The 27,123-nt window shown below is 38.9% G+C and overlaps 1 protein-coding gene across 7 annotated transcripts in view; it reads right to left on the bottom strand.

Annotated features, from left to right (window-relative positions):
- NOX4 (NADPH oxidase 4) overlaps positions 1-27,123 on the bottom strand; it is a 123,054-nt gene that overhangs the window by 76,650 nt on the left and 19,281 nt on the right. For 6 of the 7 annotated variants that reach the window (XM_083824044.1, XM_083824043.1, XM_083824040.1 and 3 more), the window contains exons 6-11: positions 25,928-25,955; positions 22,654-22,726; positions 18,111-18,191; positions 13,371-13,599; positions 11,223-11,387; positions 11,011-11,073 (exon numbers count right to left, since the gene is read on the bottom strand). In XM_083824044.1, the coding sequence (XP_083680170.1) occupies positions 11,011-11,073; positions 11,223-11,387; positions 13,371-13,599; positions 18,111-18,191; positions 22,654-22,726; positions 25,928-25,955 (639 nt within the window). The remainder of the gene's footprint in view (positions 1-11,010; positions 11,074-11,222; positions 11,388-13,370; positions 13,600-18,110; positions 18,192-22,653; positions 22,727-25,927; positions 25,956-27,123) is intronic. The other variant, XM_083824041.1, reaches the window with a different exon arrangement.

The raw sequence follows: 27,123 nt of genomic DNA, 5'->3' as shown, positions 1-27,123 counted from the left end.
GCTTCATACAGAACTGATATAAACATTCCTGGAATGATTCATCCTGACATTAGAAAATGAAGAGGAGTGATGACAAACACAGGCATACTATATAAAGGTAGCCAAAAAATAGTAGCTAGACTTCAGTCTGACTCATAGGAGGTGAACTCTGTTACACTGGGCTACCCTTCTTTTAACTAATGAATCCCATACAAAGCAAATTTCAAGGGAAATCAAGTTCATGTGCAGCGTTTCTCTTTTAAACACATCTCTGTCTCAGAGGCTAGGAGATTCTCTAAAATGGCTCTGTTTATTTTTCTGCTTAGGGTTACTTTACAGATCAGATTCTGTCTAACAGCTCTCGCTGTTAGAGACTTGGCCCTGCAACTAACCTTACTGGCAGACATCAGCAGACATCATAACATCTCCTAATGTGGTGAAATCCTAACTATGGAACGTGATTTAAGTATCAAGGGTGTCTGGGTGATCGAGGCAAGACCACCAATGAATACTCCCTGCTTCAGCCAGAGCCCTCCCATTGCGGGGCCGACTCCTTGCAAGCAGCCCAGCTGCAGAAACATATCCCAAGCACGTTTCCCTTTTGCTTTCCATTCCCTTATACTCCTTGCTGTCCAACCCCAGACACCTGCAGGCTGGCTAGTGGAAAAAACACACCGCAACACTGGGGGATGCTCAGGATGCATCAGTGGCCAGCTGCAGTGCCAAGAAGAATCATTCTGGTCATCTGGGGTCTAACTTCTTCTGTAATGTAAACCACAAACCCACACCCTCTAATTCCTGTGAGTCCAGTGTTGAGCATTTGCTACTTTGCTCCCGGCAGTCTTCAGTTGTTAAATTACTCTCAGTATTCAAAACATTTTTTTAAATCTCAATCTATGAGCATTTGTTCCTTGATTTCACCCTTGGGCCAAGGAAAAACATGACTTTTTACTGCAGTAAATGCCTTAAGGCTGTAAATAGACCAGTAATTGTAAATAAAATACATGTTACTTTTAAATAGCTCTATTTTTGTATAGCCAATGCCAGATTTCAGAGGTGATCAGCCCCTGTGACTGTGAAATGTCCAAAGAGGAAGTGGAGATTCAAACACAGACACTGGAAAAGACTTGTCAGAGGTCTGAGATACCTAACAGATTTCGTATTGCATTTCAGAAATTGATGTTTGTAATAATTAAATAATAGGCAAAGACTTTGTTTTACTGTAAGCTTGCAACAGCCTCGCCCCATAAATTGTTGCTGCTATAGATGCACTACTAAGCAACACTTACACTCTGCAGCTTAACCAACGTAAAAATCTTGCAGACTACCCCTTCATCCCCAACAGACACATTACACTTCCTATAATATAGTAAAAAGATATCAATCCTAGCAATATTCAGCCCATATAATTTAAGAATTTCAAGTTGCTAGCTAGTGGTTAAAACAAACCACAACTTTACTGCAGGCATTTGTCCCTGACAGAGCAAAAGGCAGCAGAGCAGTGTTTCTGCCCAGGATTGCCTCTTTGAGTCCTCCAAGGGCATCCGGACCTAGTGCCAAGCAACAGTGCCCTGAGTTGACAAATGCACGAGCAGGGAAATGGAATGGCACCACAGGCTCCTTCCATCATCCCTAAGCAGATACTGTGAGCTGGCTCTTGATTTTAAGACAGCAAGAGAGAGGGTGTTCCATTTCCTTTAATAGTTTGTCCATGTATTAACTGTACTAATGCTTAGAAGTTCTGTTTCTCTTTTTCATCTTGAGGTTTCTCCTTCACTTCCTAGACCTTTCTATAACCTAGCCTAGAAACTAACCTAGAAGCACTGCCTCTGATGGGAGAAAAACTCTGCTAAAGTCAGTAGAGACTTGTTATACCTTGTAAATTTACTTTTACAATATTAAAAAATAAAACTGCTCCTGAGAGGGATCTGACACCTTCTGTCTAAAGCATCTGCAGAAGGAAGGCATAGGACTTAGTGAACTTGGATGTAACAATTTCTTTGTTCCCTCAATCCAAAAGAATCAGATTTAAATGAAAATGGAGGTTTACTTAGGGTTTTTATACAGACCCCAAAACTATTAAGCCTAAAGCCAAACAAACCAAACAAACAAGTCTAAGAAAGTACTTAAAGGCATCTGAAAGATTAATCTATTCTATTTTTGTTTTACTTAAATTCTTTGTCAAACAGCTGCTAGCTTTTCTACTTCTATGAAGAGCAGACATGCTCTAGGGATTTCTTCAGTTTGCCAGCAAGATACTTCACAATATCTGCATCCCCCTAAACACGCCGTAAATCATCTTATAAAGCCAAGTTTCATAACCATTTGCATAAGATATTTAACAAAGCTTACTAGAATGTCATCATGTTAGACTGTTTTTATTGTATTTATCTGTCAGTATGAACTTAGCTCTTGATGTCCTTACATACTTTTTACTCAGGCAAACTTCCAATAACTTCTCAGTTTTTTTGATGGAGTTATTCAGAATCTTGCTCCTAGGCTTTTCCTGCGGTGAACAGTTTATGGTACAATGCATGTGTGTCTTCATCAACTCCATAAGCTGCTAGTACCCTCACTGATGAATTCTAGGTTACCCAGAGATAAAGACAATCTTGGCTCTACAAAACACTGGTTTTCTCTTATAAAAATCAACTATGTTACTTGTCGTAACAATGTTGTTTATATTCACGTTCCATTTGCTGAGACCTTCTTTCTAACAGCCCTGAACTGTAAATGCACACATCACAGCTATTAGCTTGTAATTCCATCATGACCAAATTCATTTGGTACCTGGATTTAAACAGAGATAGGGAGGGAATAAGGACAAGTCATTCACCGGGAAAAGATAAATAAATAAATAAATAAATAAAACTTACAGGTAGAAAACGTACAAATAAGCAATAGCTTAAAAACTTATAGGTTCAGTACTATAATTTGTCATGTACATACAGAAACCTCTTTCAGATAATTCTCCTAATTATTCTGAGATGATTAATGGACTTAGGAGTTTCTCTGCCTGGGGTTCAGTAATTATTACAGTTTTAATTTGGATATGAATCAGTGTTCTCTTCCTCAGTAATATATATTTGGATTTTTTTTCTGTAAATCTGCATATGCAAACTTACCCTCTCCCTTCCTCAAAATTCAGCTGTGACTGACTAAAACACACACACAAACTGTCTCCCTCCCCCAGTCTTGTCTGGTGTAGTAAACGTCATAGAAAGGACTTGGCCATCCATGCACATGAGCGAAGAATTCAAACCCTGATTAGTTTTTCGTTTCTTACTCATACTGAACTGTATGGTGGAAGCAAAGGAAGAAAGATGTTGCATTACATACCCTCCTCATGCGATCTGCTTCCAATTAACCATCTCTGCAGAAAGACAGAGAACCAGCAAAAGGACAGAACTTCTTGAATCTTTTCATTACCACTTTACCAGATTCTACTTCAGTTGGATTTAAAAGCAGATTTGTTATGCAGCACTGACGTGGGAGAGATCAGAGCACATTATAACAGGGCTCTGTTCTATTTCAGACTTCTTGTTTGAAATAGAAATCTACCTGCTGCTGGTAGGTGATCCTTTCTGCAGGATCTGAAGCAGCAGCCGCTCACGTTAATATAGAGCAGATATTTCATAAAGACCTGGAGTGGGGGATCTTTGCGTTGAGTGCTCCGGTTTGATTTTATTTTTTGTTTTGTATGTGCCACTTCCATGCCATCTTCCTCTGTTAATACTGTCTTGTGAACTACTCATCAGAGAGGATACACAGAGTAAATTTTGAACATAGATGCAAAGAAAGCTCCACAAAAGTTTAGGCAAGTTTCTGAGTATCATCAAGATTAACTTGGGATACACGTATGTTTTTATTTGTTTTTATTTATCCAATGCTAAAACAGTACCATTTGAAAAGACATCAAGCTCAGGATATGTATCTCTTTCAATGACAAATGAGGTCCTGGACAGCTTTCTAGAGGCAAGCGAAGTACAGAGGCATTCACCTAACTTATGTAAGGTTCCACTGTTCTCAGGACAAAAGAGATACTTTTCCTCTACACAGAGGGTTAACTTCTTAAAATGCAGATGAACATCTTTAAGTTAACTGTTTTCTTAATAATGGGTGGCTTTTCAGCTGTTTCCAAAAGGGATTCTGGATGCGTAAAGGGGAACTGCAGGAGGGGAAGAGGCATCCTATCAATGGTGCTTGTCAGGAGAAATGATGGTGAAAGGAATGAAATCTCTACACGAAGTCAGGCAGTCAAGGTTGACCTACATAGACCAGGTGATCTTTTTCTCTGCCTGAACTTAGTGGACTAAGATTTACTGTTTTATTGCTTCCAACAAAATGATGTCCTGAATTTCAGAGAAATTCAATATGGATTAGTTGCCTGAGTGACTTCAGTGAAGAAAGAAATTGTGGTCAGGTCACTGAAATCACTAGAAAGTGATCACCAGAAAATCTCACAGTGCAGAATTGAGTTCCCAGAAACTCCTAAAGTCTCCCTCCCCTCCAGCATGCACAGCATCTCCAGCATGCACTCTAGCACCTTCTCTGGTCAACGCAATTGATTCAGAGGACTTAACTTTGGCTTCTGTCCTGAATGTCTCTTGAAAGGGTCTCTCTCCCTCATATCACAGAAGAATAGACAAGCCAAAAGCACTCCCCTTTGTCTGTCCTGTACACTGACAGCGCCATTCTAGAGGAGGTGTTGTCTCAATGTCTACATGCAATGCATAACACTGACTTCTTGTTTCTTGGGTGCTAAGGTAATACTTCACTCTTGTTATGGTGAGGTGTCAAAACACCTGAAAAGACTTTTAAATATTAGTATTTGTATATTTTAATTTAGTATACACACATGCAATTGTCAGAAATGAGACAATCCTTTGAGACCCAACATTTTAGCTGAAAAAAAAAACAAACAAAAAAAATAACCCACAACACAACAGTATTCCAAATAGTAGATCTATGTTGTTGCCATAAAACAAAATTTAATGAAGTCTTTTTATAGCAGTTCAACTTCAACAAAGAGCACACTGCAAACTGAGTCATTCAATCACTGCAGCTCTTGCTAGGCTTTCTTGCATAGCCGCCACCATAAAAAGCAGCAGTAAAGAAGCTTTGATGAAAGACTCGGTTCACTACTCAACGTACCATCTGGACTAAGTTTTCTTTCCTCCTCAGAGGTGGTACTTCTGGTTTAGAGATAGTATCCACTGAAAGAACAGTTTTGAAATGTTAGCACTGTTCTCTGCATGCACCATAAGGAAGGATTTTAACCTTTAAGCTATTCTTGAAAGGGGCTCTGAATTCACACCACTATAGCAATAAAGTATCTCCCACCTTTGTGCAACGTAGATTTCAGTTCCAAGAAGAAATGGAAGCATGGCAGTAGATTGTGGCTATCAAAACCATCACAAATTTGGAACACAGGATTATTTGATCCTGCATTTGAAGATGTTTGTCACAGAGCAGCTTTCACCAAACCTCAGATGTCAGCCACCTCCAGATTTAGAAGAATTCAGCTCTTGGTGTTGTCATTATGTCATGGTCGGTCACAATCTGAGTTCCATCTGAAGTGATGTAATTGTTTCCTACCTTCTTTTGCCACAAGCAAATCAACATTGCTATGGTTCCTGAGCTTTATGAGGTGCTGGGAATAGACACGAGTCTTAGCAGACAAGATGTCAAAACTGCAGCTTGTGAGAGTTTGTGGCTTGCACCGACTCTGTCGTAAAGACCACATGAAAGGATCTAGCACATCTTCTGAAGCACTGAACATCTGCAAAACACAAGGCTATTTCCATGGGGCTTACTGCCAATTACTGCATGCCAATGCAAGAAGCTATTCCAAAAACATACAAGAGAAGTCACCTTTTCTTCTAAGACACTATTATATATTCTAAGTGGGAATCTACTTTTGAAGTCATTCATTAGCAAAAAAGAAAAGGAAGCATGCAGCCATAAACGGTTTCTTGCTGCTGCAAATAATCAGGAGTGTGGTTAAGTGTCTGGAAAGAGAGGGAACTCAATACTAAGTGGCAAATGTAAGATGGGAGTGGAAAGAAAATCAGTGGTACCATAAACTACAAGCCTTAGTCTCTTCTTATTAATACAGATTAAAATGAAGAGAAACCATAATGAAGTCGGAGGAACCGAATGCTATCTAAGATGCAAAACATCAACAACAGCAAAAAAGGAGAAACTCCAGAAACTCAATTTGTTTTAGCTTTGGAAAGAAGTGTGGATTATTTCTGACCCTTGTATACTAGAGAAAGTGGAAGTAATGTTTTGGATACTTGAACTGCAGTGAAGGACCATCTGACTACTAGATGTTGGTACCATTACTGACGCGTGTTTTCTTTTCCATGGGCTTTAAAGAATGCCACAGATGATAATATTTAAACTGTATTCAACAGCAGATGAGTTCTGCACTTTTCCACAGAAATAATGTCAAGAAATGTCAGTCTGGAAGCAAAACACTAAAGAGAATATGTTTCTTTAGATTCCTCTTATCTAGGGAATAGACCCAATCTCTTAAGTGGTCTGACCTTCAGACCATATTCTACACTTGGTCTGAAAACCAAATCTCCTCAAAAGAGTTCATCAAATAGAAGTACGTAAAAATAATTTTGAAAACTAACTAACTAAATAACTTTGAAAACCCTTGAGTAGGTAAAAGATTGATTTACTGAAAATATTTCTCTCCATTATGGATTGAAATATCTTGGGGCTGACTATATTCTGTTCAGATTCAATTGTAAGATGCAATAATATCCTAACTAAAATAAGTAAAGACACAAGGGCATACAAATTTTACACAGTTATACAGAGAACAGTAACAGTTGTGTGTAGTAACAAGGAAACTGATGGAAAAAGTAAATGTTTAAAAGAAAGTGTTTTGTTAAAGTGAAATCAAATTAGATGGAGCAATGAAGACAATATGAAAAGAGCAGCTCACAGTGATACCTAGAATTGGCCAGCAGTTCACCTGCAGGAGTTGGGTCATCCTATTGTTACCATTCAAAGCTTTTTCAATGGATAACAAAGTCAAGGAATAAACACAGGTGAATAAAAACAGGTGGATGTATGCTTCAAAAACAGAGCTCAAACATTCTAGCTTCCACAATGATCATGAGAAAAATGGGATCTCTGAGTGTTGAACTTTAGAGTGGACGAGTGACATTGCCAGCAGGTTGAGGGAGGTGAGCCTTCCCCTCTGCTCAGCACTGGTGAGGCCACCCCTGGAGTGCTGGGTCCAGTTCTGGGCTCCCCAGTACAAGATGGCCGTGGAGCTACTGGAGAGAGTCCAACGTAGGGCCATCAAGATGGTGAAGGACCTGGAGCACCTCTTCTGTGAGGAGAGGCTGAGGGAGCTGGGCTGTTCATCCTGGAGAAGAGGAGGCTCGGGAGGGAATCACATCAACCTCTCTAAATACCTGAAGGGAGAGTACAGAGGATGGAGCCAGGCTCTTTTCGGTGGTGCCCAGTGCCAGGACAAGAGGCAGTGGCACAAAATGAAACATAAGAGGTTCCGTCTGGATATCAGGGGCCACTTCTTTACTACGCAGGTGGAAGAGCGCAGGAACAGGTTGCCCAGAGAAGCTTCAAAAGCCCCCCTGGACATGGTTCTGGACAACTTGCTCTGGGTGTCCCTGCCTGAGGTTTGGTCCCTGCCTCTGGGTTTGGACCAGATGGCCTCCAAACCACATTATGATTCCATCACACGAAGCCTTTGAACAGCAGAGTCAGGTCACAGGTTAGCAAGGAAGCCTGACTGGCAGCTCTGAGTTCAGAGGAACACGAGTTTTGTTCCTCTAAATTCCCGTGTGCATTTTGCACCAATTGCTTCTGCTCATTCCTTCCATCTGCAGGGTGACGAACGCTTTCAATTGACAAAAAGGAAAAGAAAACAAATGCCACTGCACACATTTCTGAACAATGCCTACCTCTTTACGTTCACTTGGTTGAGACTCAGAGCTCCCTCTGGCTCTGACTGAAATCCATGGGAGCTTTGCCAGAGTACGATGGGAGTAGGTTCAGGCCCTTTACACAGCCTCCCAGTGTTTTCCTCCACCCCGGCGTTATGTAAGAAACTGAGCTAAACTGTAAATATTACATAACCCTGAGAAGGGAAGGGACTAGTAAAACATCTGCACGACTCCTTCGTGCCGCCTCACCCCTTCCTTTCCACTTTGCTTACAGTCCTCGCTTAGAGGATAGTGATATGCTTGAACTGGTCATTTCTCTTTTAAGCACGCTCCGGGCACGATGAGATGTTTTAGCAGCTTATATAGGACATCACATAAAACCTAAGCAGGACAACAGTGCCAGGGAAGAAAACTTCAGCCTTCCCATAGGTCTGCTGCAGCCATCGCTGCACTGCGCTTCAGGACCTGAAGCCCCACGCTCCCTCACACTGCACTCACTACATCTCTGAGCCCCATGCTCCAGCCCCAGCTGAGAAAACAATCCTAGGACTACCTTCACTGAATAAAAGAAGCAGTAGTAGTTTTCCAACTTGCTTGGTAACGACAAGTAGGTCAGATGGGATCAGGGGAAAATATACCATATTTAAGATATTGCCTACACACTCTGTAAGCACAGTCCCATGTCTGGCATGGTATTACACCAAAAAAAAAATAGCTTTCTAAGCAGGACAGCAGCCCAAGGCATATTCTGTGACCTAGAAAGACATACGGAAATGACTGTCCCCTCTTTAAGCTGGGCAAGAAGACTGCCATAAACCCAGGCATTTCAAATCCTTACGATGCTATAAAACAGCCATTTACCCAATAATAGCGTTTTCTCCAGCACAGTTGACGTTCCACTGAAATATGTTTGTGGCAATAAAAGTGAGACTCACTAACCTAGCAGTAATTTCATATCTTATAATAGTTAAAACATGTACGCAATCTTGAACGATATACTGTGATGCTGACAGATATTGCTGCACTTTAAAGTATAAAGCATTGAGCATGAACAGAAATTGCCAGGTACAGTATTATATATTTAAAATATAATGCACTGTGGAAATGGAGTGAAAATTGCCAATTCTTATGTTACATGTTTAATATAAGTGTAAAAATTACACCAACTGTAATTTATCAACTAGTTGTATATCTAACTGGAAGAAACTGCGTCATATCTGAATATAAATGAGTTATTTATATTCACTCAGAAAACTCAGAACAAGGATGTCTTCCATAGCTCCAAGATCTACATTTTTTGTTCAAAAATCATTTTTTATAACATGCAATATTACACTATGCCATTTTAAATAGCAGATGAAATCCTCAACTCGTGCAAAGAATCCGACTTTAATACAACACCCTATTTAACTTAATCCTGTGATCTAAGCCAGTAGGTCCATGTCAGCAGTATTTTTTTATGACAAAAAAAAAAAAAATCAAAACCAAGAAGTTTTGCCAGAAAATAAGACTACTGAACCAGGCCTAATACTTTGATGACATTATTTCTCTAAGTCAATATCACACCATCCATTGCTTTAGCAGTGTCCTAACATAAGAAGAATTAGTCTTCGTAAGAGTCCTGTATTTTCCAAACTGTGCAACTATTACTAATAATCAAATTATAACAATTATTTAAATTTCCACTGAGTTGGACAGTCAGAAAATAGGAACAAGCTGTTTTGAGATTAGCATTTAAATGAGATGTGTCCAGTGGTATAGAACAGGCGCAGCTTTATTAAACATAGCTATGCTAGTGCCAAATGAGTGTAAAGAGCAATCTGAGGTTTATGCTGAGTGCTTTAAATTTATCTTCTGATTGCTAAACAAATCATAAATATAAATAAATACCAATTGACTCATTCTGCACAAAAATCCAGCTACCGTTCCATCAGTACTGCAATGCACATCATTTTCCAGCATTGCATATTTAGTTATCTTTAGGGACTCTGTAGAGTGCCTTAAAAATTGCCTACTGGAGTTAACAACAGATAAATAGCACACGCCTCTGCTTTCTACTACTTATGTGAATAGTCAGAAAAACTCTGCAAATATCAGGCTATGTAAGTGTCAATATTGTTTAGCCAAGCTATACAGAAGCTGCTTTCCCTAAGTGAGATTCACTGCCAGATTTACAGCACAAAATCTATTTTTGTGGAAATCAGTGTGGGTTCACCTGTGACAGTACTTGCCTGCCTGCTTGGCATTCAGATAAATCAAACCAAAACAGAACAAAAATAAACAAAACCAAAGAACTGAAAGTGGACAGGACCTAGTTGTTTTTTGCCAATGAAAGGACAACGCTGTCACTAATATTCAAACTTAGACTGCTTTTTATAACAACATAGCCAGTGCAGTATTGTAATATGGCCATAGAATTTCCTAGGCCTCTGCACTGTTCACTCCTGGAGAACTTCAGGTGTATTTATTTATTTATTTATTTATTTACAATTTCAACTTATTCCAGTATATCTCCATAGGATCCACTTCCCATTCTAGATAAATTGAGCTGTATAAGCAATAATCCCGTTATACGACTTCACTCATATATCATTTTAAGTCACTGATATATCTCAATATAAAAATAAAGTCTATTTTTAAAACTTTTTTTTTTAAGAGAAAAACTTGATGTTTTTCTAGCTCTGGAAAAGGCAGTTGCAAGAATCTCTTTTCATTTCACTTAATAGGAAAAAAAAACAGAAAATTCATTAGAGTTTGTGCTCATTACATACTAAGGTCTACAAACAGATGGTTAAAACCTCATTTATGAAACTGAATGATCAAAATCACATGGATTTTATTTATTTATTTTTTATTGTTTTCCACTTATGGAAGACTTTGAAAAAAGTTCCCATTATCATTTTCTCAATAGTGGAGAAAATTAAATATGTATTCAGTACTGTCATACATAATAACCATGCCATTTCACATTCATTGGTACCCTCATAAATGAAACATAAAAACTCCTCTGAAGGGAATTTTCACCTTGAAAGCAATAAATACTATTTGCTTACCAAATATAAATAAATGGGAAAGTACAGAAAAAACTCTTATTTCTTACCATTGTAAGGGTGAATGGATGGCTTTCCAGTCCAGACACTCTTGGACAGTGTAGAATAACATACTGAAACAAAATGGACCAGAAAAGAGTAAGAGATAGAAAAGACGTCCAAAACATTCAGCGATGGGTTAGCACATAGAACATGAAAGTCATCCCTGAAGACAATGCTATGTGAGCAACAGTGATTTTTTATCAGATGCACATTAACTCACCTGGCCAGGCCTTGCTTCAAAGTCATCTTTGATCATCCTTACTTCAAGGACATTGGAGGGATGGCTTATCACTGAAGTTATTGTGACTGGCTTATTGCTGCGGATGTAGCGGTACAGCCGTTCTACGCAGTACAAGCAGAGAGGTCCAGAAATCCAAAACCAGGTCTACGGGAGAACAGCAAAGTTACCTCAAGGGCTTTTCATTTTGTGTTTTCTAATTTCAAGACTACATGAATGCCTGCAGAACCTCGTTTCTCATCTACTGCGGAACAGCATTTGATCACAAGTAATCTCCACACCCTGCCACATGCAGAAATCCAAGCATGTTATGGGGGCTTAGTCAGTCTAACTGGCAGCATCTTCCACAGGCACAAATGATTTCAATCATAAAACTAATCAGGAACGAGATGCTAATGACCTCATTTGCGACCATGTTACTCTGGTTTTATGTAGTTGGATTGCAACTGGTTTCAGCAGGGAGTGACACAATACATACCCTGTTTCAAAATCTAACAGACCAGAGTACTATAAAACTGATTAACCTTTAAGGAAGAACACTGTCTGATTTGCAGTATTATCTGACTATTACCTTCTTTTTATCATCTCGAGTATAGGCAAAAACATTAATGAAGAAGCAATCCTTGTGCTGTAGGATTTACGCTTGTATTAAACGAGACAAGGGAGAAAAAAGGGCACTTATGAAGCACGGTTCATTTGGCCCTGTGGAAGATGTGTATGGTAGGCAAATGGGGCCCTGCAAGTGCCTATGTCTCTGCACAGACTATATAGGGAGCCCAGGGTGACCAGCTCAGATGGAGACATTTGCGGCTGTTCGCCAAGATCCCATCCCCAGAGTCAATTATCAAGAGCTTATGGCAGGGCTAACTATCAATTCCACATCTGCTCAGTCATTCAACCCTTCTCAAATCAAGAAGCTACCCATCAGCATCTCTTGCAATTAGTATTTAATTTCCACAAGCACCTCTGGCCTTGAGAACTTGAGTAGCTCACAGGACCTAAGAACACTGAGGAGCGGGTTTTTCAGACCTGGTATCTCTAAGTGCATAAAAAAACCTGTCAAATACATCAAAGTTCTCAGATGAAGTTACACGCTGCCAGGAAAACAGAGTGGCTATTTCTTTCCATGGCTCTTTTTTTTCCCCAAAGATCACTCTAGAATAGGCATCTTAAGCCCCAGGGAAAACACTGCCTGGGTCATATGGAGCCAGATACACATTTCCACATAATTCAGGAGTATTATCACAACAAAATACAAATCCAAAAGGACTTTGTTGGAAGACTTTAGTGTAGCCTTGACTGCTTCTTATTATGAATACATGATCAATAGTAAAATGGGTTCCCCCTGCAGCTAGTAAGGGACATATGTGCTTCACAGAAAACAATGATAATAATAAAGAGAAACTCCTGTGAGGTCTGTTATGAGGCCACCTTGAATGGTGGGCTTTAGGCTTTGTGAACGCAGCATTCCCAAACCTCCTCAGCCTACTTGCCAGTACAGCCCTGCTCATCTTTTCTTGAAAGAAATGAGCAAATTTGGATGAAGAAAAAGCTGTTTTGCACAAAACATAAAGAAACAAAAAGGATTTTCTATCCCCACTGTCATCATATTCATTTACCCATACTGTGTGTAGTATTATTCTCTGCAAACAACAGGCTACACAAAGCCAAACCACAACCAACTGCATCCCAGAAATGCACATTAGGACTTGAATCCGCACAGCGAAAAAGAGAACAAATGGAGTTTGATTATTTCAATTTATTAATGCCATACAATGCATACAAAAGGGCCTAATGAATATGTTATATAAATGTTTGCTCTAAAGTACTACATTGTAATTTAAAGTCACATTTATAGCAAGACCAATACATCTCTTACCATGTTGTACAAAAAAAGAACATTACAGCCAATCTCTTGATATTTTTCCACCCTATTCTAGGCACATTATAATGCAATACAACGTTTAATAGAGATTGTTTTTCCCCACCAAATCTCTGAATGCCTGAAAAGGTTTTAATAATATTTTCCATTATTAAAACATCTGGTCAGGGAAAGCAATAATTAGTGGTTATGGCTGACTGAAAGACTTGGCATGGCTTGTAATACCTGAAACGTCGGATCATACAGACCTCTGGGAAGTGTGACTGGAACTTGGGTTCCTCGGAACAAATTCTCATAAAGTTATTTTGTACAAAGGGTTCTGGTACTGATAAGTCCTCTGGGAAAGGTTCAGTAGTATGGTTAGGAAACGGCTCTTCAAAAGCCTTTGGCACTGTCGTATTCTCTCGGAGTGTTTTGTTAGGATTAAAGCAACCAGGAGGGTGTTCCTCTAAGTTGGTCTGGTACTTGAGCACTCCCCTGCAGGAAAAGAAAAATAACAAAGACACTGAAGTAACGGCCGAAACCAAGCCACTTCTTTTCATTTGGAGAGGATTTTAGAAAGCAGTCTTAAGGCTCAACTTCTGTAAGGATTTTTATTCAGTTTGCTTTCAGGACTTTCAGTCAGATTGAGGCTTTGCAACTGCAGAGCCTTCTGTCACTAGAGGCAAGGTTCAACTTTTCTAGCTCACTTGCCCCTTCCCCACTGAACAGCCTCAAGCTTAATATCGCTTGAAAGAGGGAGATATTGTGGGAGCCTTGAAGAAAAAATAAATAATCACATTTCCAGTTCATTCACACCCAGGCTGTTTTCACTCATTCTCCTTACAGTCAGGAAGCCCTGATTTTTACGGCAATCAGCAGCAGAAGAATCTTAAGTTGATTAAGTTGCCAAATCATAAACTACAGGAATGTTCCCACTACCTGCTGTTTATCAGGTTTGCACACAACAGCCTAATTTGCAAGCATTGCTGCTCCTTTGAATACTATCTTGTCAAAAGGAAAGAAGGAAAAAAGAAAGTCCTGCATGATAACCAAGGAACCTACCTTATGCTGCAAATTATTTTGTGAGCTCCATGCTTGTTTTTCAAGATGAAATTAAACGTATACTAAAATGAAGTGGAAATTTTGCAGCGGCAGCTAGAAACTATCAAGAAAGAAATGGAAACCTGTGACACTCTGGGATATTTCAACACATGCATGAGTCATTGAAAGAGGGGAAGAACTGATAATAACAGTAATGGAATTCTTCCCAAGTAGTATTTGCCTCCAAATATTTTGGTAACAGGTTAATAATGGTAATATGGTAATATGGTTAATAATGGTAAAACATGTAATATTTTGTTAACAAAGATTTGTTAACAGGTAAACCACAAGAAAGATTATTTAAAAAAAATAATACAGGAACTAAATGACTGCCAGATAGGATGGTGCTGGGTGGGAAATAAGGCCCATTGGCACAATGTCTGATGACCAACAGGACACGTGGTGAAGGATTATCTCAAGCACACAATCAAACGTAAGAACACGTTTCCCTCTCCTCTCCCCAACATACACACACAGCAGCAACGGTAACAGTCTAATTCACAAGAACAAAAGGAAGTAGGATATTTGCAACATTCCCAGCTTAAATGGGCTCTGACAGGCTACTGGCAACCTTCCCTGCTGAAATGCAGCCCTGACAGCTATAACATGCTTCCCGCATGGTCCAGTGAGTAACGTACAGCTTGGAATTTAAACCTGCTCACTCTCAACTCCACGTCCAACCCTGGGAGAATCACTTGGGAAGCATTCGCATGCTTACACCCATGCTTCTGCCTGTATTTATTGCCCAATCATGCCTATCGCTTGCATCTGCCATCGCTGTTGGTCATTGCATACTTGCAAAGTGACAGATAACCCGAGCATTATGCTAGCTCCCTGCTCCATAAACATTATGGTGCCTCATGGATTTAGCTGGAAATCACAACACATGCGATATTTTTCCAATCAACCTCATGCACATGCCTGCCAGCTACTCGCACGGCTTATCTGGCCTCTGAACATCCCCAAAAGAGGATTCAAAGTTTTTCTTGTGACACAAATAACTGAACTGCAAACATGTGCATCTCCTCTAATGATCTCTAGCTTGTTTAAACTATTACAAACATGCTAGCTGAGTGGCAAACTGAGATAACAAAGCTGCCTGTTAACAGCAGCTGCAACGATTTCCATTTCTGAAGATGTCAAGGAAATGCAAGTGGTCCCACACACCCAAGGTCAGTACGCAGAAAGGTCAAGTTCTGCACAACTCTTAGGAGCCTAAGATATATCCTCATATATTCATTTGGTACAATATTTGAATCTATAAAAACTCAGTGTGGATGTCACTATGTAGGAGAAAGACATCTTTAGCAAAAAAAAAGGGGAGAGAAAGGAAGGATGAGATGTGTAGAAACAGCTGACAGGCTGAGCTACACAGCATGTAGGCTGTTCACATGGGCATACATCAAACTCTGCCCCAATTTTCCACCCTTAAAACAGAGACAACGTTCACTTCTGGCTACAGTTCGAAACCTTATATTACTATTGCTTTAGATTTTTATGATGACAAGCTAGATGTCAATGGCTCTAGAGGTTTTTATAGGTAATTACACTGCTCCTATTCTCTCATCCAACTTGTGCTGCTCAAATCAAGGTGAGTTGCTTAAGGGGTCCTCACTCTGCTAAAGGTCAATGTCTGGGTGGAATCTTCAGAATTTTCTCCCTTCCAAAGATCAATCCTTGGATAACTCTGGTGACAGCACAAAGACCTTATTCTCAGCTCCAATTAACCAGAATAACCCATTAAACATCACAGTAATACCCAAGTAAAACCACTGAGGGTTTGACTCAAAATGCTTTGTATGTTTTATAGCTCCTTACACTGGTAATAGAAACATCAAGCTTTTATTTTACATAAACTATTTTTTGTTGTTGCTATTACAGGCTTAAAATAGAGTTAAGTTAATGTAGATATGCAGCAAGCCTTAAGCCACTAAAATATTTGAAAGTCATGTTGGAATGAGTACAAGAGGAAGGAAAGTCTTTAAGGATAATTCTCTGAAAGATTCCCCTCTCTCTTAGGGTAAGGATGAAAGAACAAACCAATAACACATGACAGATGAATCATGTCACTTTATATATGGCTGCGAAGTGCTTCACTACCCAGAAAAAGAGGATACTGCAAGAACATACCCATAGTACTTTGAAACAAAGCAAGATTACAAGAATATTGTGAAAATACTCAAAAGGAGAGACTACAACACAGGTAAATCCTCACCCAACCTGTCTACACCATCCAGTCACAGGAAATGACTTGCTGTGTAGAGTAACTGACTATGCACCTGCAAATCTCTTAGACTTGCCATGTAGGAGTCAGCTGGGCACCTACACGTGGGAGCTTAAATTTCCTTATTCTCAGAAGAGATCTTCCAATCAATATAACCAATGGAGCCCAAAAAATCCATCCAGCTCACCTGAATGTAGATCTTTGTAGCAGCAGGTTAGCTAAGCATTCTTCAGGCTCCATTGACTATATTTCTTAGAACTCATTTGACTATAATGGGAGACAGACATTTAGAGAACATGCAGAGACCTAAATTTAGGCAAGTTAAACTTGAACTGACTCCCACTCTTCATGACTCATCTTTCTCTCACTTTTATCTGCCACTCAGTTCTTTTTGATGCATACTGAAAGGTTTTCCACTTCAATATTAAGGAGGATCTGTACGAGGAGATGCCTGTTTAGTATCTGCTATATTCCTGCAGCCTTGGTTTGCAGATTTCTCCAACTAGACTTCTTCCTTCATGAAGTAGCAGCATGGTTGAGAAGACAATGGGCAAAGGATAAGACAGTAAAGATGATTTAAAATGGACACAAAAATGCTCAGAAGTTAATCACTGAAACATTGCCTAGGGAGGTTAGAAGATTTCAATCACCAGATGTTTTCAAGAAGAAATTAGACAAACACCTGTCAGGAATAATGTAGTGAAAGTTCATCTCGCCCCAGGAAGGGGAGAACAGGTTAAATCCATTTTCTTCAGCTATGAACAAGAGCTATGCCACAGTAAAAAATGAAAAAGGGAAAAAAAAACAAACACAGAAAACTGGAATTGCATCCAGGAGTTTCAGCATTTTCAACTCATTATTTCAGTTCACCAGATCTCAAGCTGCATTTATTTTGTTCAACAACACGGTCCTACTGTGATCTGGCTAGGCCTAATTACCTTTCACTGTTTAAACAGCAGTACTCAGCGCTGTGCAGACATTCCAGCACTCCATGCTGCAGTAGATACTTGATGACATGAAATTAACCTTGTTCCAACACCCCTTCCCTATACCGATCTCTGTGCTTATATCCACAGAGGAAGCTCTGTCGATGTTAACAGACCAGATTTTCACACAGTGTAACTTGTGGAACCTGCTTTGCCTTGCAGTAGAGCTGGTCTTGTTTGTGCCAGACACAGACCTGACCAAAAGGAATCAGCTTGATGGCACATCAACATCTGATGTTTGTGAAAATAAGATGAAAAACTAGTAAATTTTGTAATATAAGAATGAGAAATAATTACTGAGTTCCTTCTGCCTCCTTAGGAGTCAAAATGGAAGGCAGAGAGGAAAGAGACAGGGATGTGTAACTTCACATCCTCCTCTCAGCAGCCAGGTGAGAGAGGGCAGAAAGAAGCAATAATGTTATCCTGATTTCCCACAAGAAAATGGTAAAATGGACAATAAATAAACTTGAAAGTGAAGAAATTTGTGCTACCTGGCTGTAGTAAAACATGATTCTTCAAGCTACAGTCTGAACTTTACTTAAATAATAACCTGCTGAAGAACTGAAGATGACTGATAGCATCTGGACAAGAGGTTGGCCCTTTGTGCACAAGCAATCTCAGGAAAGGCAACAGTCAAGGGAACAGGTCTTTATGCTGTGCTTCAGTAAAAGGGACAGTGTTTTTCATGTACTTACCCCGAAACATGCAGCATCAGCAGCATATAGAAGACAAAGAAAAGGTTGTGTGTATACCAGAAGATGTCATAGTTTGAAACCCTGAAAAGAATAAACCATGGTTCAATGCTATTGCACTCAAGACAGAATCACTGCTAATTAAAAGCAGATCTGTGCACACAAGACATCATTATTCAGCACGGAGTCATATAGAATAGTCAAAGCCCAGTTTGTACTCCTACAGGGACACTGTATTTGCAAACAGCTAAGTGTTGAGAAGAACAGGTGACTGGCACAGAAGTAAAAAGCTAAGAAAGAGAGCAGGACATGGAAATTCAGAACCAGCTGAAGACCTCTTCCCAAATTAGGAAACTTCCCTGCTTTCTTAGGCCCTACAAAGTCTCTACCAGATCCTTGCAGCCAGAACAGTTCTTCAGCCTCTGGGCTCAGAAGTCAACCTCTTCACAGTGAGTGCCTCCTTGTGTTCTCCTTGCTCTAATACAGGGCTGCAGTGTTTAATGTGCCCCAACTGAATACTAAGAGGTAGCAGCAGAAAGGCTGGTGGGAAAGCAAACTTCTGAGGGTATGGAGTGGAAGGAGGTACAGGAGAAAAGGAAACTAGAGCAAAAAGGCAAAAAGAGGACAGGCAAAGGAATTTTGGGGGGCTGGAGGGCTGTATATGGTGAGGCTCTGGGACTGATGGCCTTGGGACAAACAAGAACATTACCACTACAAGGATCAGGACAGGTGAAGGGGAAAGAGGACTTCCCTTCATCAGTAATTTGTTAGGAAATTTAAAAAGAACCAAGACCAAAGAAAATATCCATCTGGAATTGTTCTGTGTTAAGCCTGTTCACTTTTTCTTAAGAAAAACAGTCACCAAAAAAAACCACAACCAAATGGTTAAGAAAATACTCTACTTCATAGCACACAAACATCTCTCCCACTACACAGCATGGTAGGAGTCCCTTCCAAAACAAAAAAAACACTACCCCCACTCAAGCCAAAATAACTATTTAATAAAAAGCAACCTTAACTCTGAGAACATTGTTTAAGAAGGTACTCTTCAGACATAACTTTCTTCTTTCAGATTTTTTCCCTCCTACAGTCTTTTGCATAAACAGTTAGCTACACTTGTTTTAATACATCTGAAACGTACACTTGATTTGTTTCTGTCGATACAGGATTTATGTCCTTTTCCAAGGCAGAAAAAAAACAATTTGATAATCTGTCTGAGGGAAACCAAGAAGAAAACCCAAGTAAGGGCAGTTCTAAGCAACCCAGCAGCTGCAAAGTGCTTAGAAAAAAACCTTCCTTCATCCCACCATCCTTCCCCCATTGAGCATCATACTAACTTTTTCTTCCTTGAGACTTCTCAAACTATTTCTAACTACCCGCACCCTGGTAGGCATTTCCATGTAGTTTTTCATCAGTATCTCGAAGGAGCTGTGAGAGTGAGCATCAGTTCGATGAAAGAGAGAATATCCTTTATGCCCAGACCGCAGACAGGTCTTAAGGCTCTTGTTTAATTTGGCATCTTGCTACAATATCAGAAGCTACACACCAAACTCATTTTCATTGAATCTTGAGCACTGTTTTCAGAATGGACCAAGTTCTCAAAATTTCAGAGATGGACAGTTGGACAGTATTCCAACTTCTGACAAGTTTTCAACACTTGTCATTAACTTATTGTTATCACTGATTAAAATATACATATTCTGTCTGAATACGTCTAAATGTCAGCTTCCAGACATGGGCATTTCACCCTTTCTTCAGCTTTCTTGCAGATACCTCTGTAATAACATGCTGGTTCTTTACATGTGTCAAGTTCCCCAAATGTAATCGAGTCCTCTCAGCCTCACCTCCTTAAACTAAAGGTATCAAGATCCTTGAATCTCTTACTGGGAGGCACATTTTAATCTTTATATTTCTCTTAATTGTATCGTTTTTAAAATGTGCCCTACAGACATACACGGTATTCTAATACGTTCAATAATCTACGCTGTAAAACTATTATATTTTTATAACTCTTCAGAACATTGATTATTTTACATACATTCTTCTTAGGGCTTAAAATAGATACTAATTAAAGAAGGGATGTTTTTCCTAGCAACCCAACTTCCTGAAAATTGGAGATCAAATTGAATATTTGATTTTAATTTTAGTTAGCCTACTTTAGAATTTGGCAGATGAAGGTCTGCAAGAGTTAACTTGAAATGTAGAAAAAGTCTTACATGCTTTTAAAGGGATACAGTAAACCACACAGTTCTGGAAAAATGTTTTTAATCCTGTTACATATATTTTTGAAAAAGAAGATATATGTGGTAGTTTAGAAGATGGAAGTGAATACTGGCATATTTGATTATAAAAAGAGACGGCATTGGAGCCACTTATATTTCAATGTTTCTTTAAATACATGATTTCCAAAATTACCAGCAATTATATTAAATGGAAATGCTCTTGAGCAATATTTATTTGAAAGTTACCTGAAATGTCAACATTTATGCACATGATTTATTCAATTTTCTGGTAACTTCATAACGTTTCCAACAAATACTGAAAAAAAATGGTGGTCTGATTCTCAGGTATGACTTGGTAAAAACTTTGGATTTTTTTTTCAAATGACACTCACTTTCCCCCTTTAAACCATTAGCAGCTAATTCAATCCTCCTAATACTTATTCATACAGTTTACTGAACAGGTAAATACATGAAAATGGAATGAAAATCATGCACAGAAAAATTTCAGAACGTACATGTGAAGGAAGAAATGATTAAGCCGTTCAGTGCGCAAGAGTGGACTAGGGCTGAAATCCAAGACAGTATAATACACTCAGAAATACTTAAAAAAAAAAAAAAAGTTTTGGATAAGCAATGAATGTTTACAGTTAATTTTCCTAAAACCATAGCATGAGTTTAGCCATTACTAGGTAACTGAGGAGACTGAGAAGAGACAGACACATGCACATGGAAGCTTGTTTTCTTTGTAAAACAGAGTACAAAGACAAGCTTGAGCCATATGCCTGAGGGAGAAGCCAGGATAAAATTTCTAAGTAAGAATTACTGCTATAGTAATAGGAGATGCAGATGATCTGTTCAGGGTTTTGATTCTGCTGGCTAGGTGGCAGAAAGACAAGAAAGCATTTGCAGTTACAGTAATTGAAGAAGGAAATAACAAGCATGTAACTTGGAAAGATGGAAAGCTTTTTTGCATGAACCGTAAAATTATTATTTCCAAGGATACGTTTACAACTACATATGTTTTTTCCTAAGTTTCCCAATCATTAATAAATGCTGTTCTTTTTTTTTTTTTTTTTTCTAATTTATCATGGCCTTGGAGAAAACAGGACTTTGTTCTGGCTCACTGCTGCAGTGTGAAGTAATTGTTTCATTTTTCCATCTTCCCAAAATTGGCTTTCTTTTGCAAGTACAGGCATCTGTGTGAACTATGTGATGTGCAACCAAGCCTGACATCTTGCGTAGCAGTCTTATCCTGTATTTCTGTAGCCTCCAGTTCCTAACAGAAATCTCAGTTCTGGAAGTCCCCTTGGCTGGGAAGCTGCACAAGTATTTGCTGAACTGCTTTCTTTGACCAACACCTTATAACACCGCTTCTCAGAGAAGACAGATTAGTTCAAAAAAGTTCATATTAACACATCTAGCTCCCAGCAGTGGAGCATCTTTTAAATTTTAAGATACTGAATTAAAATATCATGCAGTGCTTGCTGAATCAAGATGATACATTCACACAATCAGTCTTTGAATTCACCAAAGACTGCTTCAGTGCCAGAAGCCTATAAAAGGCTACCACGTTGGGCTAGATCCTGCAAGGTACTGGTCACTTAAATGTACTACAATGTATGTTCAGCAATGTTGGTGCAGAATGTGAACCCACCGGAGGACCGAGCCTCTAGAAATCCCAGCAGTTACTCTGAGCCAATAACACACTGCAGCTTCAAAAGCATCATCTACATTAAAAAGAACATATTTGATAACCAGAAGCAGAGCTTCGAAAAAGCAACATTCAACTTAAGCAGCACAGTTCTGTTTTGGTTAGATTTGCTGGTGTTTTGTTTTGTTTTTAATTGTTTTTACTTTTCTTTTTGTTTGGTTTTGTTGTTGCTGTTTTTTTAATTTGTTGTTACAAATAATTGGTGAAAATAATCAAGATAAAAATATCATCTTGTTTTTCTTCCAGCGGACCTAATTTATACATTGGACAGAACTTCCTATATGCTTAGTTATTGCTTCCTTGTACCGACTAAACAAGAAAAAGGAACTATTCAAATTTTTAAAGGCCTACAGTTTTAACTAAGCATGTCCCCTAAAAAAAATGCTTTTCTCTGAAGGCAATTGAATCAGCTTTTGTAATTTTGGGAATAGAAAAATCACTGTGCTAATTTACCTGCAAACTAGTTAAAAAAAAAGGCAAGAAAACTTATTTTTAACATTCATTTAAATACTTCTTGCCTCGTATTGCACTTGCACTTCATTCCCTCTAATCAGTACGAGAATATGATTACTTAAATGACATTTTTCAGCATAATGATCAGTTTATATCTTACCTGATGGCATACGTAGAAGCTGTACACATTAGGAATAATACTAGCACCATGAAGACTCCAGTCAGACCTGGAACTAAAAAAACATGAGATAACTTACATTTGAACTGTGGGGAGGCATACTTGTCTCCCATAACCTTTTAAGAAAGTAGAAATTTTTTGAAATACAAATCAAGATTTGGTCAAATTTTACATGTACTTATTTCTTGCAGACAATTCATGTAGCAAGCTACTGTTGAGCACAGTACAAAAGAAGAGCAAAGAAGAGTTGTTGTCTTATTTTCCATCAAGCAAAGGGAAAAATGCCCTTTTCCTTGCATTTCACCACGCATCACAAATTTCCCATTAGTCTTTGCTCCTGTAATCCTTCGCTCATAATATTTGTCTCCAAGCAGGTAACTAAGAATTAATCCTATCTCTTTATTTGTAAGACTGACTGTACAAGTTTCTATATTTCTTTTTTATTCCAAACCCTAAACTCTGTTGAACACTACAATTATAAACCTGGTCAGGGACAGAATTTCAAGCAAATCAATTTCTATGCAAGCTGTCACTGCAATTGTTTGCCAACCCATTTCATCCTGGAATGAGAAGGAGCCTGAAATTATTCTCTATGGCATTGTATCATGCTTGAAATTGTTGCCTGCAGAGCAAGGTCTGTGAGAATGATCTACAGCCAGCATTTGAGAAGGTTAAAAACATTAAGGATTAGACTCATCTGCTCAAATATGGACTGCTATATCAGAACTAGTCTCTCCCAGGCTCCTTTTTAAGTCAGAGAAGAAAAATAAGTATTTCTAGGGTATGATTCATCTCATCCTAACGCAGAATCCTACCCCAAAAGTAGAGTAAGCCATCAACCTGAAGATAGATTGGACAAATCCTGACCAGAGTTACCACTTTAATGATAAGCACCTTATCTTCAAAACTGCCATCCCAGGAAGCAAGAATCTGAATTAAGAACTAAGAACCTAAGAGCCATGAAGCATTACATCAGAACATTTTACTTCTTGAAGAATGTAAACTCTTAAAAGTTTTTAAGCATAGCCCCTGGGTCACCCTAAAAACCATGTGTTCAGGTTTAAGCAAAGTCAACTATTCCAATCACTAAACACAAAGGTAAACAAGTGCCATTTTAGTGTTAGAATATAAATGTCTCAACCTGCATTCCTAGAAGTAAACAGTGAAACCACAGATTTTAAGGGTTCAGTATCTTTTTCATGATCATATACTATAGATAAGAACAAGTTAATTTTCTAAAAATAATTACTTGTGATTTTAGACTTTTTAGTGATAAAGAGACATTTTTCAATCTTATCTTTTATTAAACTTCTCATCACCCACTTCCTGGCAAGTTTGATACCCAGAATCTGACGCAGCCCAAATCACTCCTCAGTTTTACAAACTGTAGGAAAAATCCTGGTCCTACAATCAGTGGAGGTTTTTTTCATGGACTACATAATTTCATCCCTTCGTGGAAAAGTTAAAATTAAAAGCAGCTGCAATTAAAAATGTTTATTATTTCTGGTGCCTCCTTCATTTCTTCTGTTTTAATCTAGTTGGATATGCAGCGTGCAATCAATCTCCCCTCTGACAAATACTTCTAATCCACTTGTAACACGGGGCTTGTTCCAGACTCCTACATTGTCACTCAAGCCACAGAAGGTTACCTTTTACATACAGTTCTTCAGCTCTCTTCTCCATCAAACTGAACACATTAAATCACTTACAACCTTGCCCCAATTCATCAATGCATTTTTAGAGAAAGGGACAGGGAGGAGAGCAAAAAGTATTTTCCTCCACTAACTATAATCTTGAATACTTGTTCCTCCCACAGTTACCCTCACACCCTCAGGCAAGGAGGTTTCTTTCCTGGACTGATCTGAAAACCCAGCAAACCGTAAATCCTCCCAACTCCTCCTTATTCCTTCTCTTCACTGTGATAAAAAAAAAAAAAAAACAAAAGTCAATAAATCTAGTTCTGAATTGTTTGGGAAGTGAGATCCTATTTTTGCTTTTTGTACAGCTCCCAGTATAGCAAAATTTTGGTCCCTTTCTGGGCACTCTCACAGCACAAATAATATCAAGTACCAGTTGTCAGGATGGGGAGTGATCTGGTCATTTTAAATTGAAGATAACTTGGAACCACTGCTTTTTGCAACACTGTGCTCGAACTCTTGAAAATGCAGTATTTTCTTAACAGTCAGTGGATAAAGAGTTCTACCTTGCAGGTCCTCTGCTCAACTGCCTAAGTCTCAAGGTGTACCCAGAAGCTAGGACAATATTTAACGGAGCCTCTGCACTGGTTTTTCTTTCACCCTAAGTCTTTCTCCTTCATCTAAGATACTAAATATAATGCTGGCTGCTTGTTCTGATACTCCCTCTCCATCTTGTAGTCCCTCCTCCACGAGTGACCCTCTTTCAAGACACTGATTCACTAAAGACACCAAGTATCCAATCTATTTCCAGTTCGCAGTTCACTCATACACCAATTTCTAGTATTTCACTTTTTCACTTCCTCTGCTCTTAACCGATCTAAACCTCACCTAGGGGTTTTGGAAAGCACCTTCCCAGAGATGGCTAATTCTAGTAAACTGATTTGGATTGAGAGATCTACAACCCAATTCAGCAACCCAAATTCATTGCTGTTCAGACAGATTCCTTTGGGTCTTGCTCTAAATGTTACCAAGTCAGTAGTTCTGCATTTGGTCTAAATAAGGGTGAAAGAGATGACATCACGAAGGAAAGACCTTTATCTGCTTGTAAAGCACCACAGCTCAGTACAGCAACCCATCCACACCCAAACACTGCTCCCTTCTAAATTCCTGCACCAAAAATGTCTTTGCTTATTTACTCTTTATAAGCGCTTGATTCCTGGGTAACAGTTTAGATTTCTCTGAAGTCAAAACAACCCTTCAATAAACCAGCTGAAGCAAGAAGACAGCTCTTTAGTTATGTTCCTTTTTCTAGAAATTGAATCATTTAGGAATTTGCTTTTAATATTATGCAGAATCTCTGTTTGAAACTAACGATTTTCCACTGACTCATCTGTACAACAACAGCTTTGAAGATGTTGCTCATCCTACTACAGGGGCTTATGTAACTCCTCCCTCCTGACTATTGGATAAGCAAACCCAGGTTATATTAACACAAATAACACATCTCAACCTAGCTGAGATATAACAAATGGCATGCAAACAAAGGATCAAAATGTTTTGTCTGGAGAGTGATGACAAGAAGCAGCAAACTTTCTCAGTCAGTTTTGCAACAGACTTACCAGTAGCAAAAAGCAGTTTCCTTGGGTCCTGAAAAGCAATCAGAGGAAAAAGAGTCAACATAAATGATTTACATCCATATGAATAATGTAATAATAATAATAAGTAGCTCATAAAGCTCACACGCTTGATAGCATAAGTACTCTCTAATTCGGGATGCAGGAATGGATTTGATAAAAGTTTACACTGACTGCGATTCAACATAAACTAAACCTTTTGCCCTTGCATTCCTTCAGTGAAGACAATTCTGATCTTTTATGAAAAACTGGGGTTTGGATGATTTTACAGATAATTATTTGTTGAAAGCCTAACTTTACTCAGTTACCTCACACCTTTGGGAAGACAGAGAGCAGAAGAGTGAGAGATTTGAAAGTTAAATGAAAGAGCATTTTACTGCCAATTACATCAGTAAGAGATTTGCAGTGGACTCCAGTGAAGCAGGAGTGAACTCAAAGAAGCTGACAATATAGGGCCAGATGTTCCTGTGTCCTTCACCACAATCGAAAAGATGGAAGTAGAGAACATCTTTGAGGAGGGGAAGAGGAGATTTGTCGTCATCATAGAAAAGTGCTTCACTCCAAGTCCTAAGCCTCCTGAGATTTTTGTCTTCACTGTGGAGAAAAGCTTTTTTTTTTTTTAGAAAAACAAACAAACAAAAAAAAAAAACTTGCAGTAAAACCTAGGGACAGGGAGGGGAGATAAGAGATTTTCACACAGATCAGGAAAAACTAAGCGTTTTTTCCCTGACCTCTCTGCATCCAAATGTAAACACGCTTCCAGCCATGAACGGAAGATGACAGTAGCATCCAGACTGCTCACAACAGTTACCAAAACAGGTTTAAGCAGAATTCAATCTGAGAGATTAAAGAGCTATTAGAGTACCTAAAATCCAGGAGGTTTTCATCCTAGAGGTACTAAAAACTTGCTATGTCTATTTGCTGTTGAAAAATTCTTAGGTCTGCATAGTACAGGCTGCCATGCACTCCGTGGCCTGTTCTTGCCTGAGGAAACCCCTGCAACCTTCCTGATGAGAATATGTCTAACTAGACCACTCCTAACACATGCAGACACTTGAGTTCAATCCAGAACTTCAGCACAATAGTTGGTGTTGGTATGTCTGTCTCCCATAGAATAGCTCTGTGATTAGGTCATTCACCAGGGAGTAGAAGACCTTGGTTGTTGGTCCTTCTGGGCCAGG

This window comes from Anser anser, assembly GCF_964211835.1.
Source record: "Anser anser genome assembly, chromosome: 1".
NCBI lineage: Eukaryota > Metazoa > Chordata > Aves > Anseriformes > Anatidae > Anser > Anser anser.
This window is presented reverse-complemented; position numbering and strand designations above follow the sequence as displayed.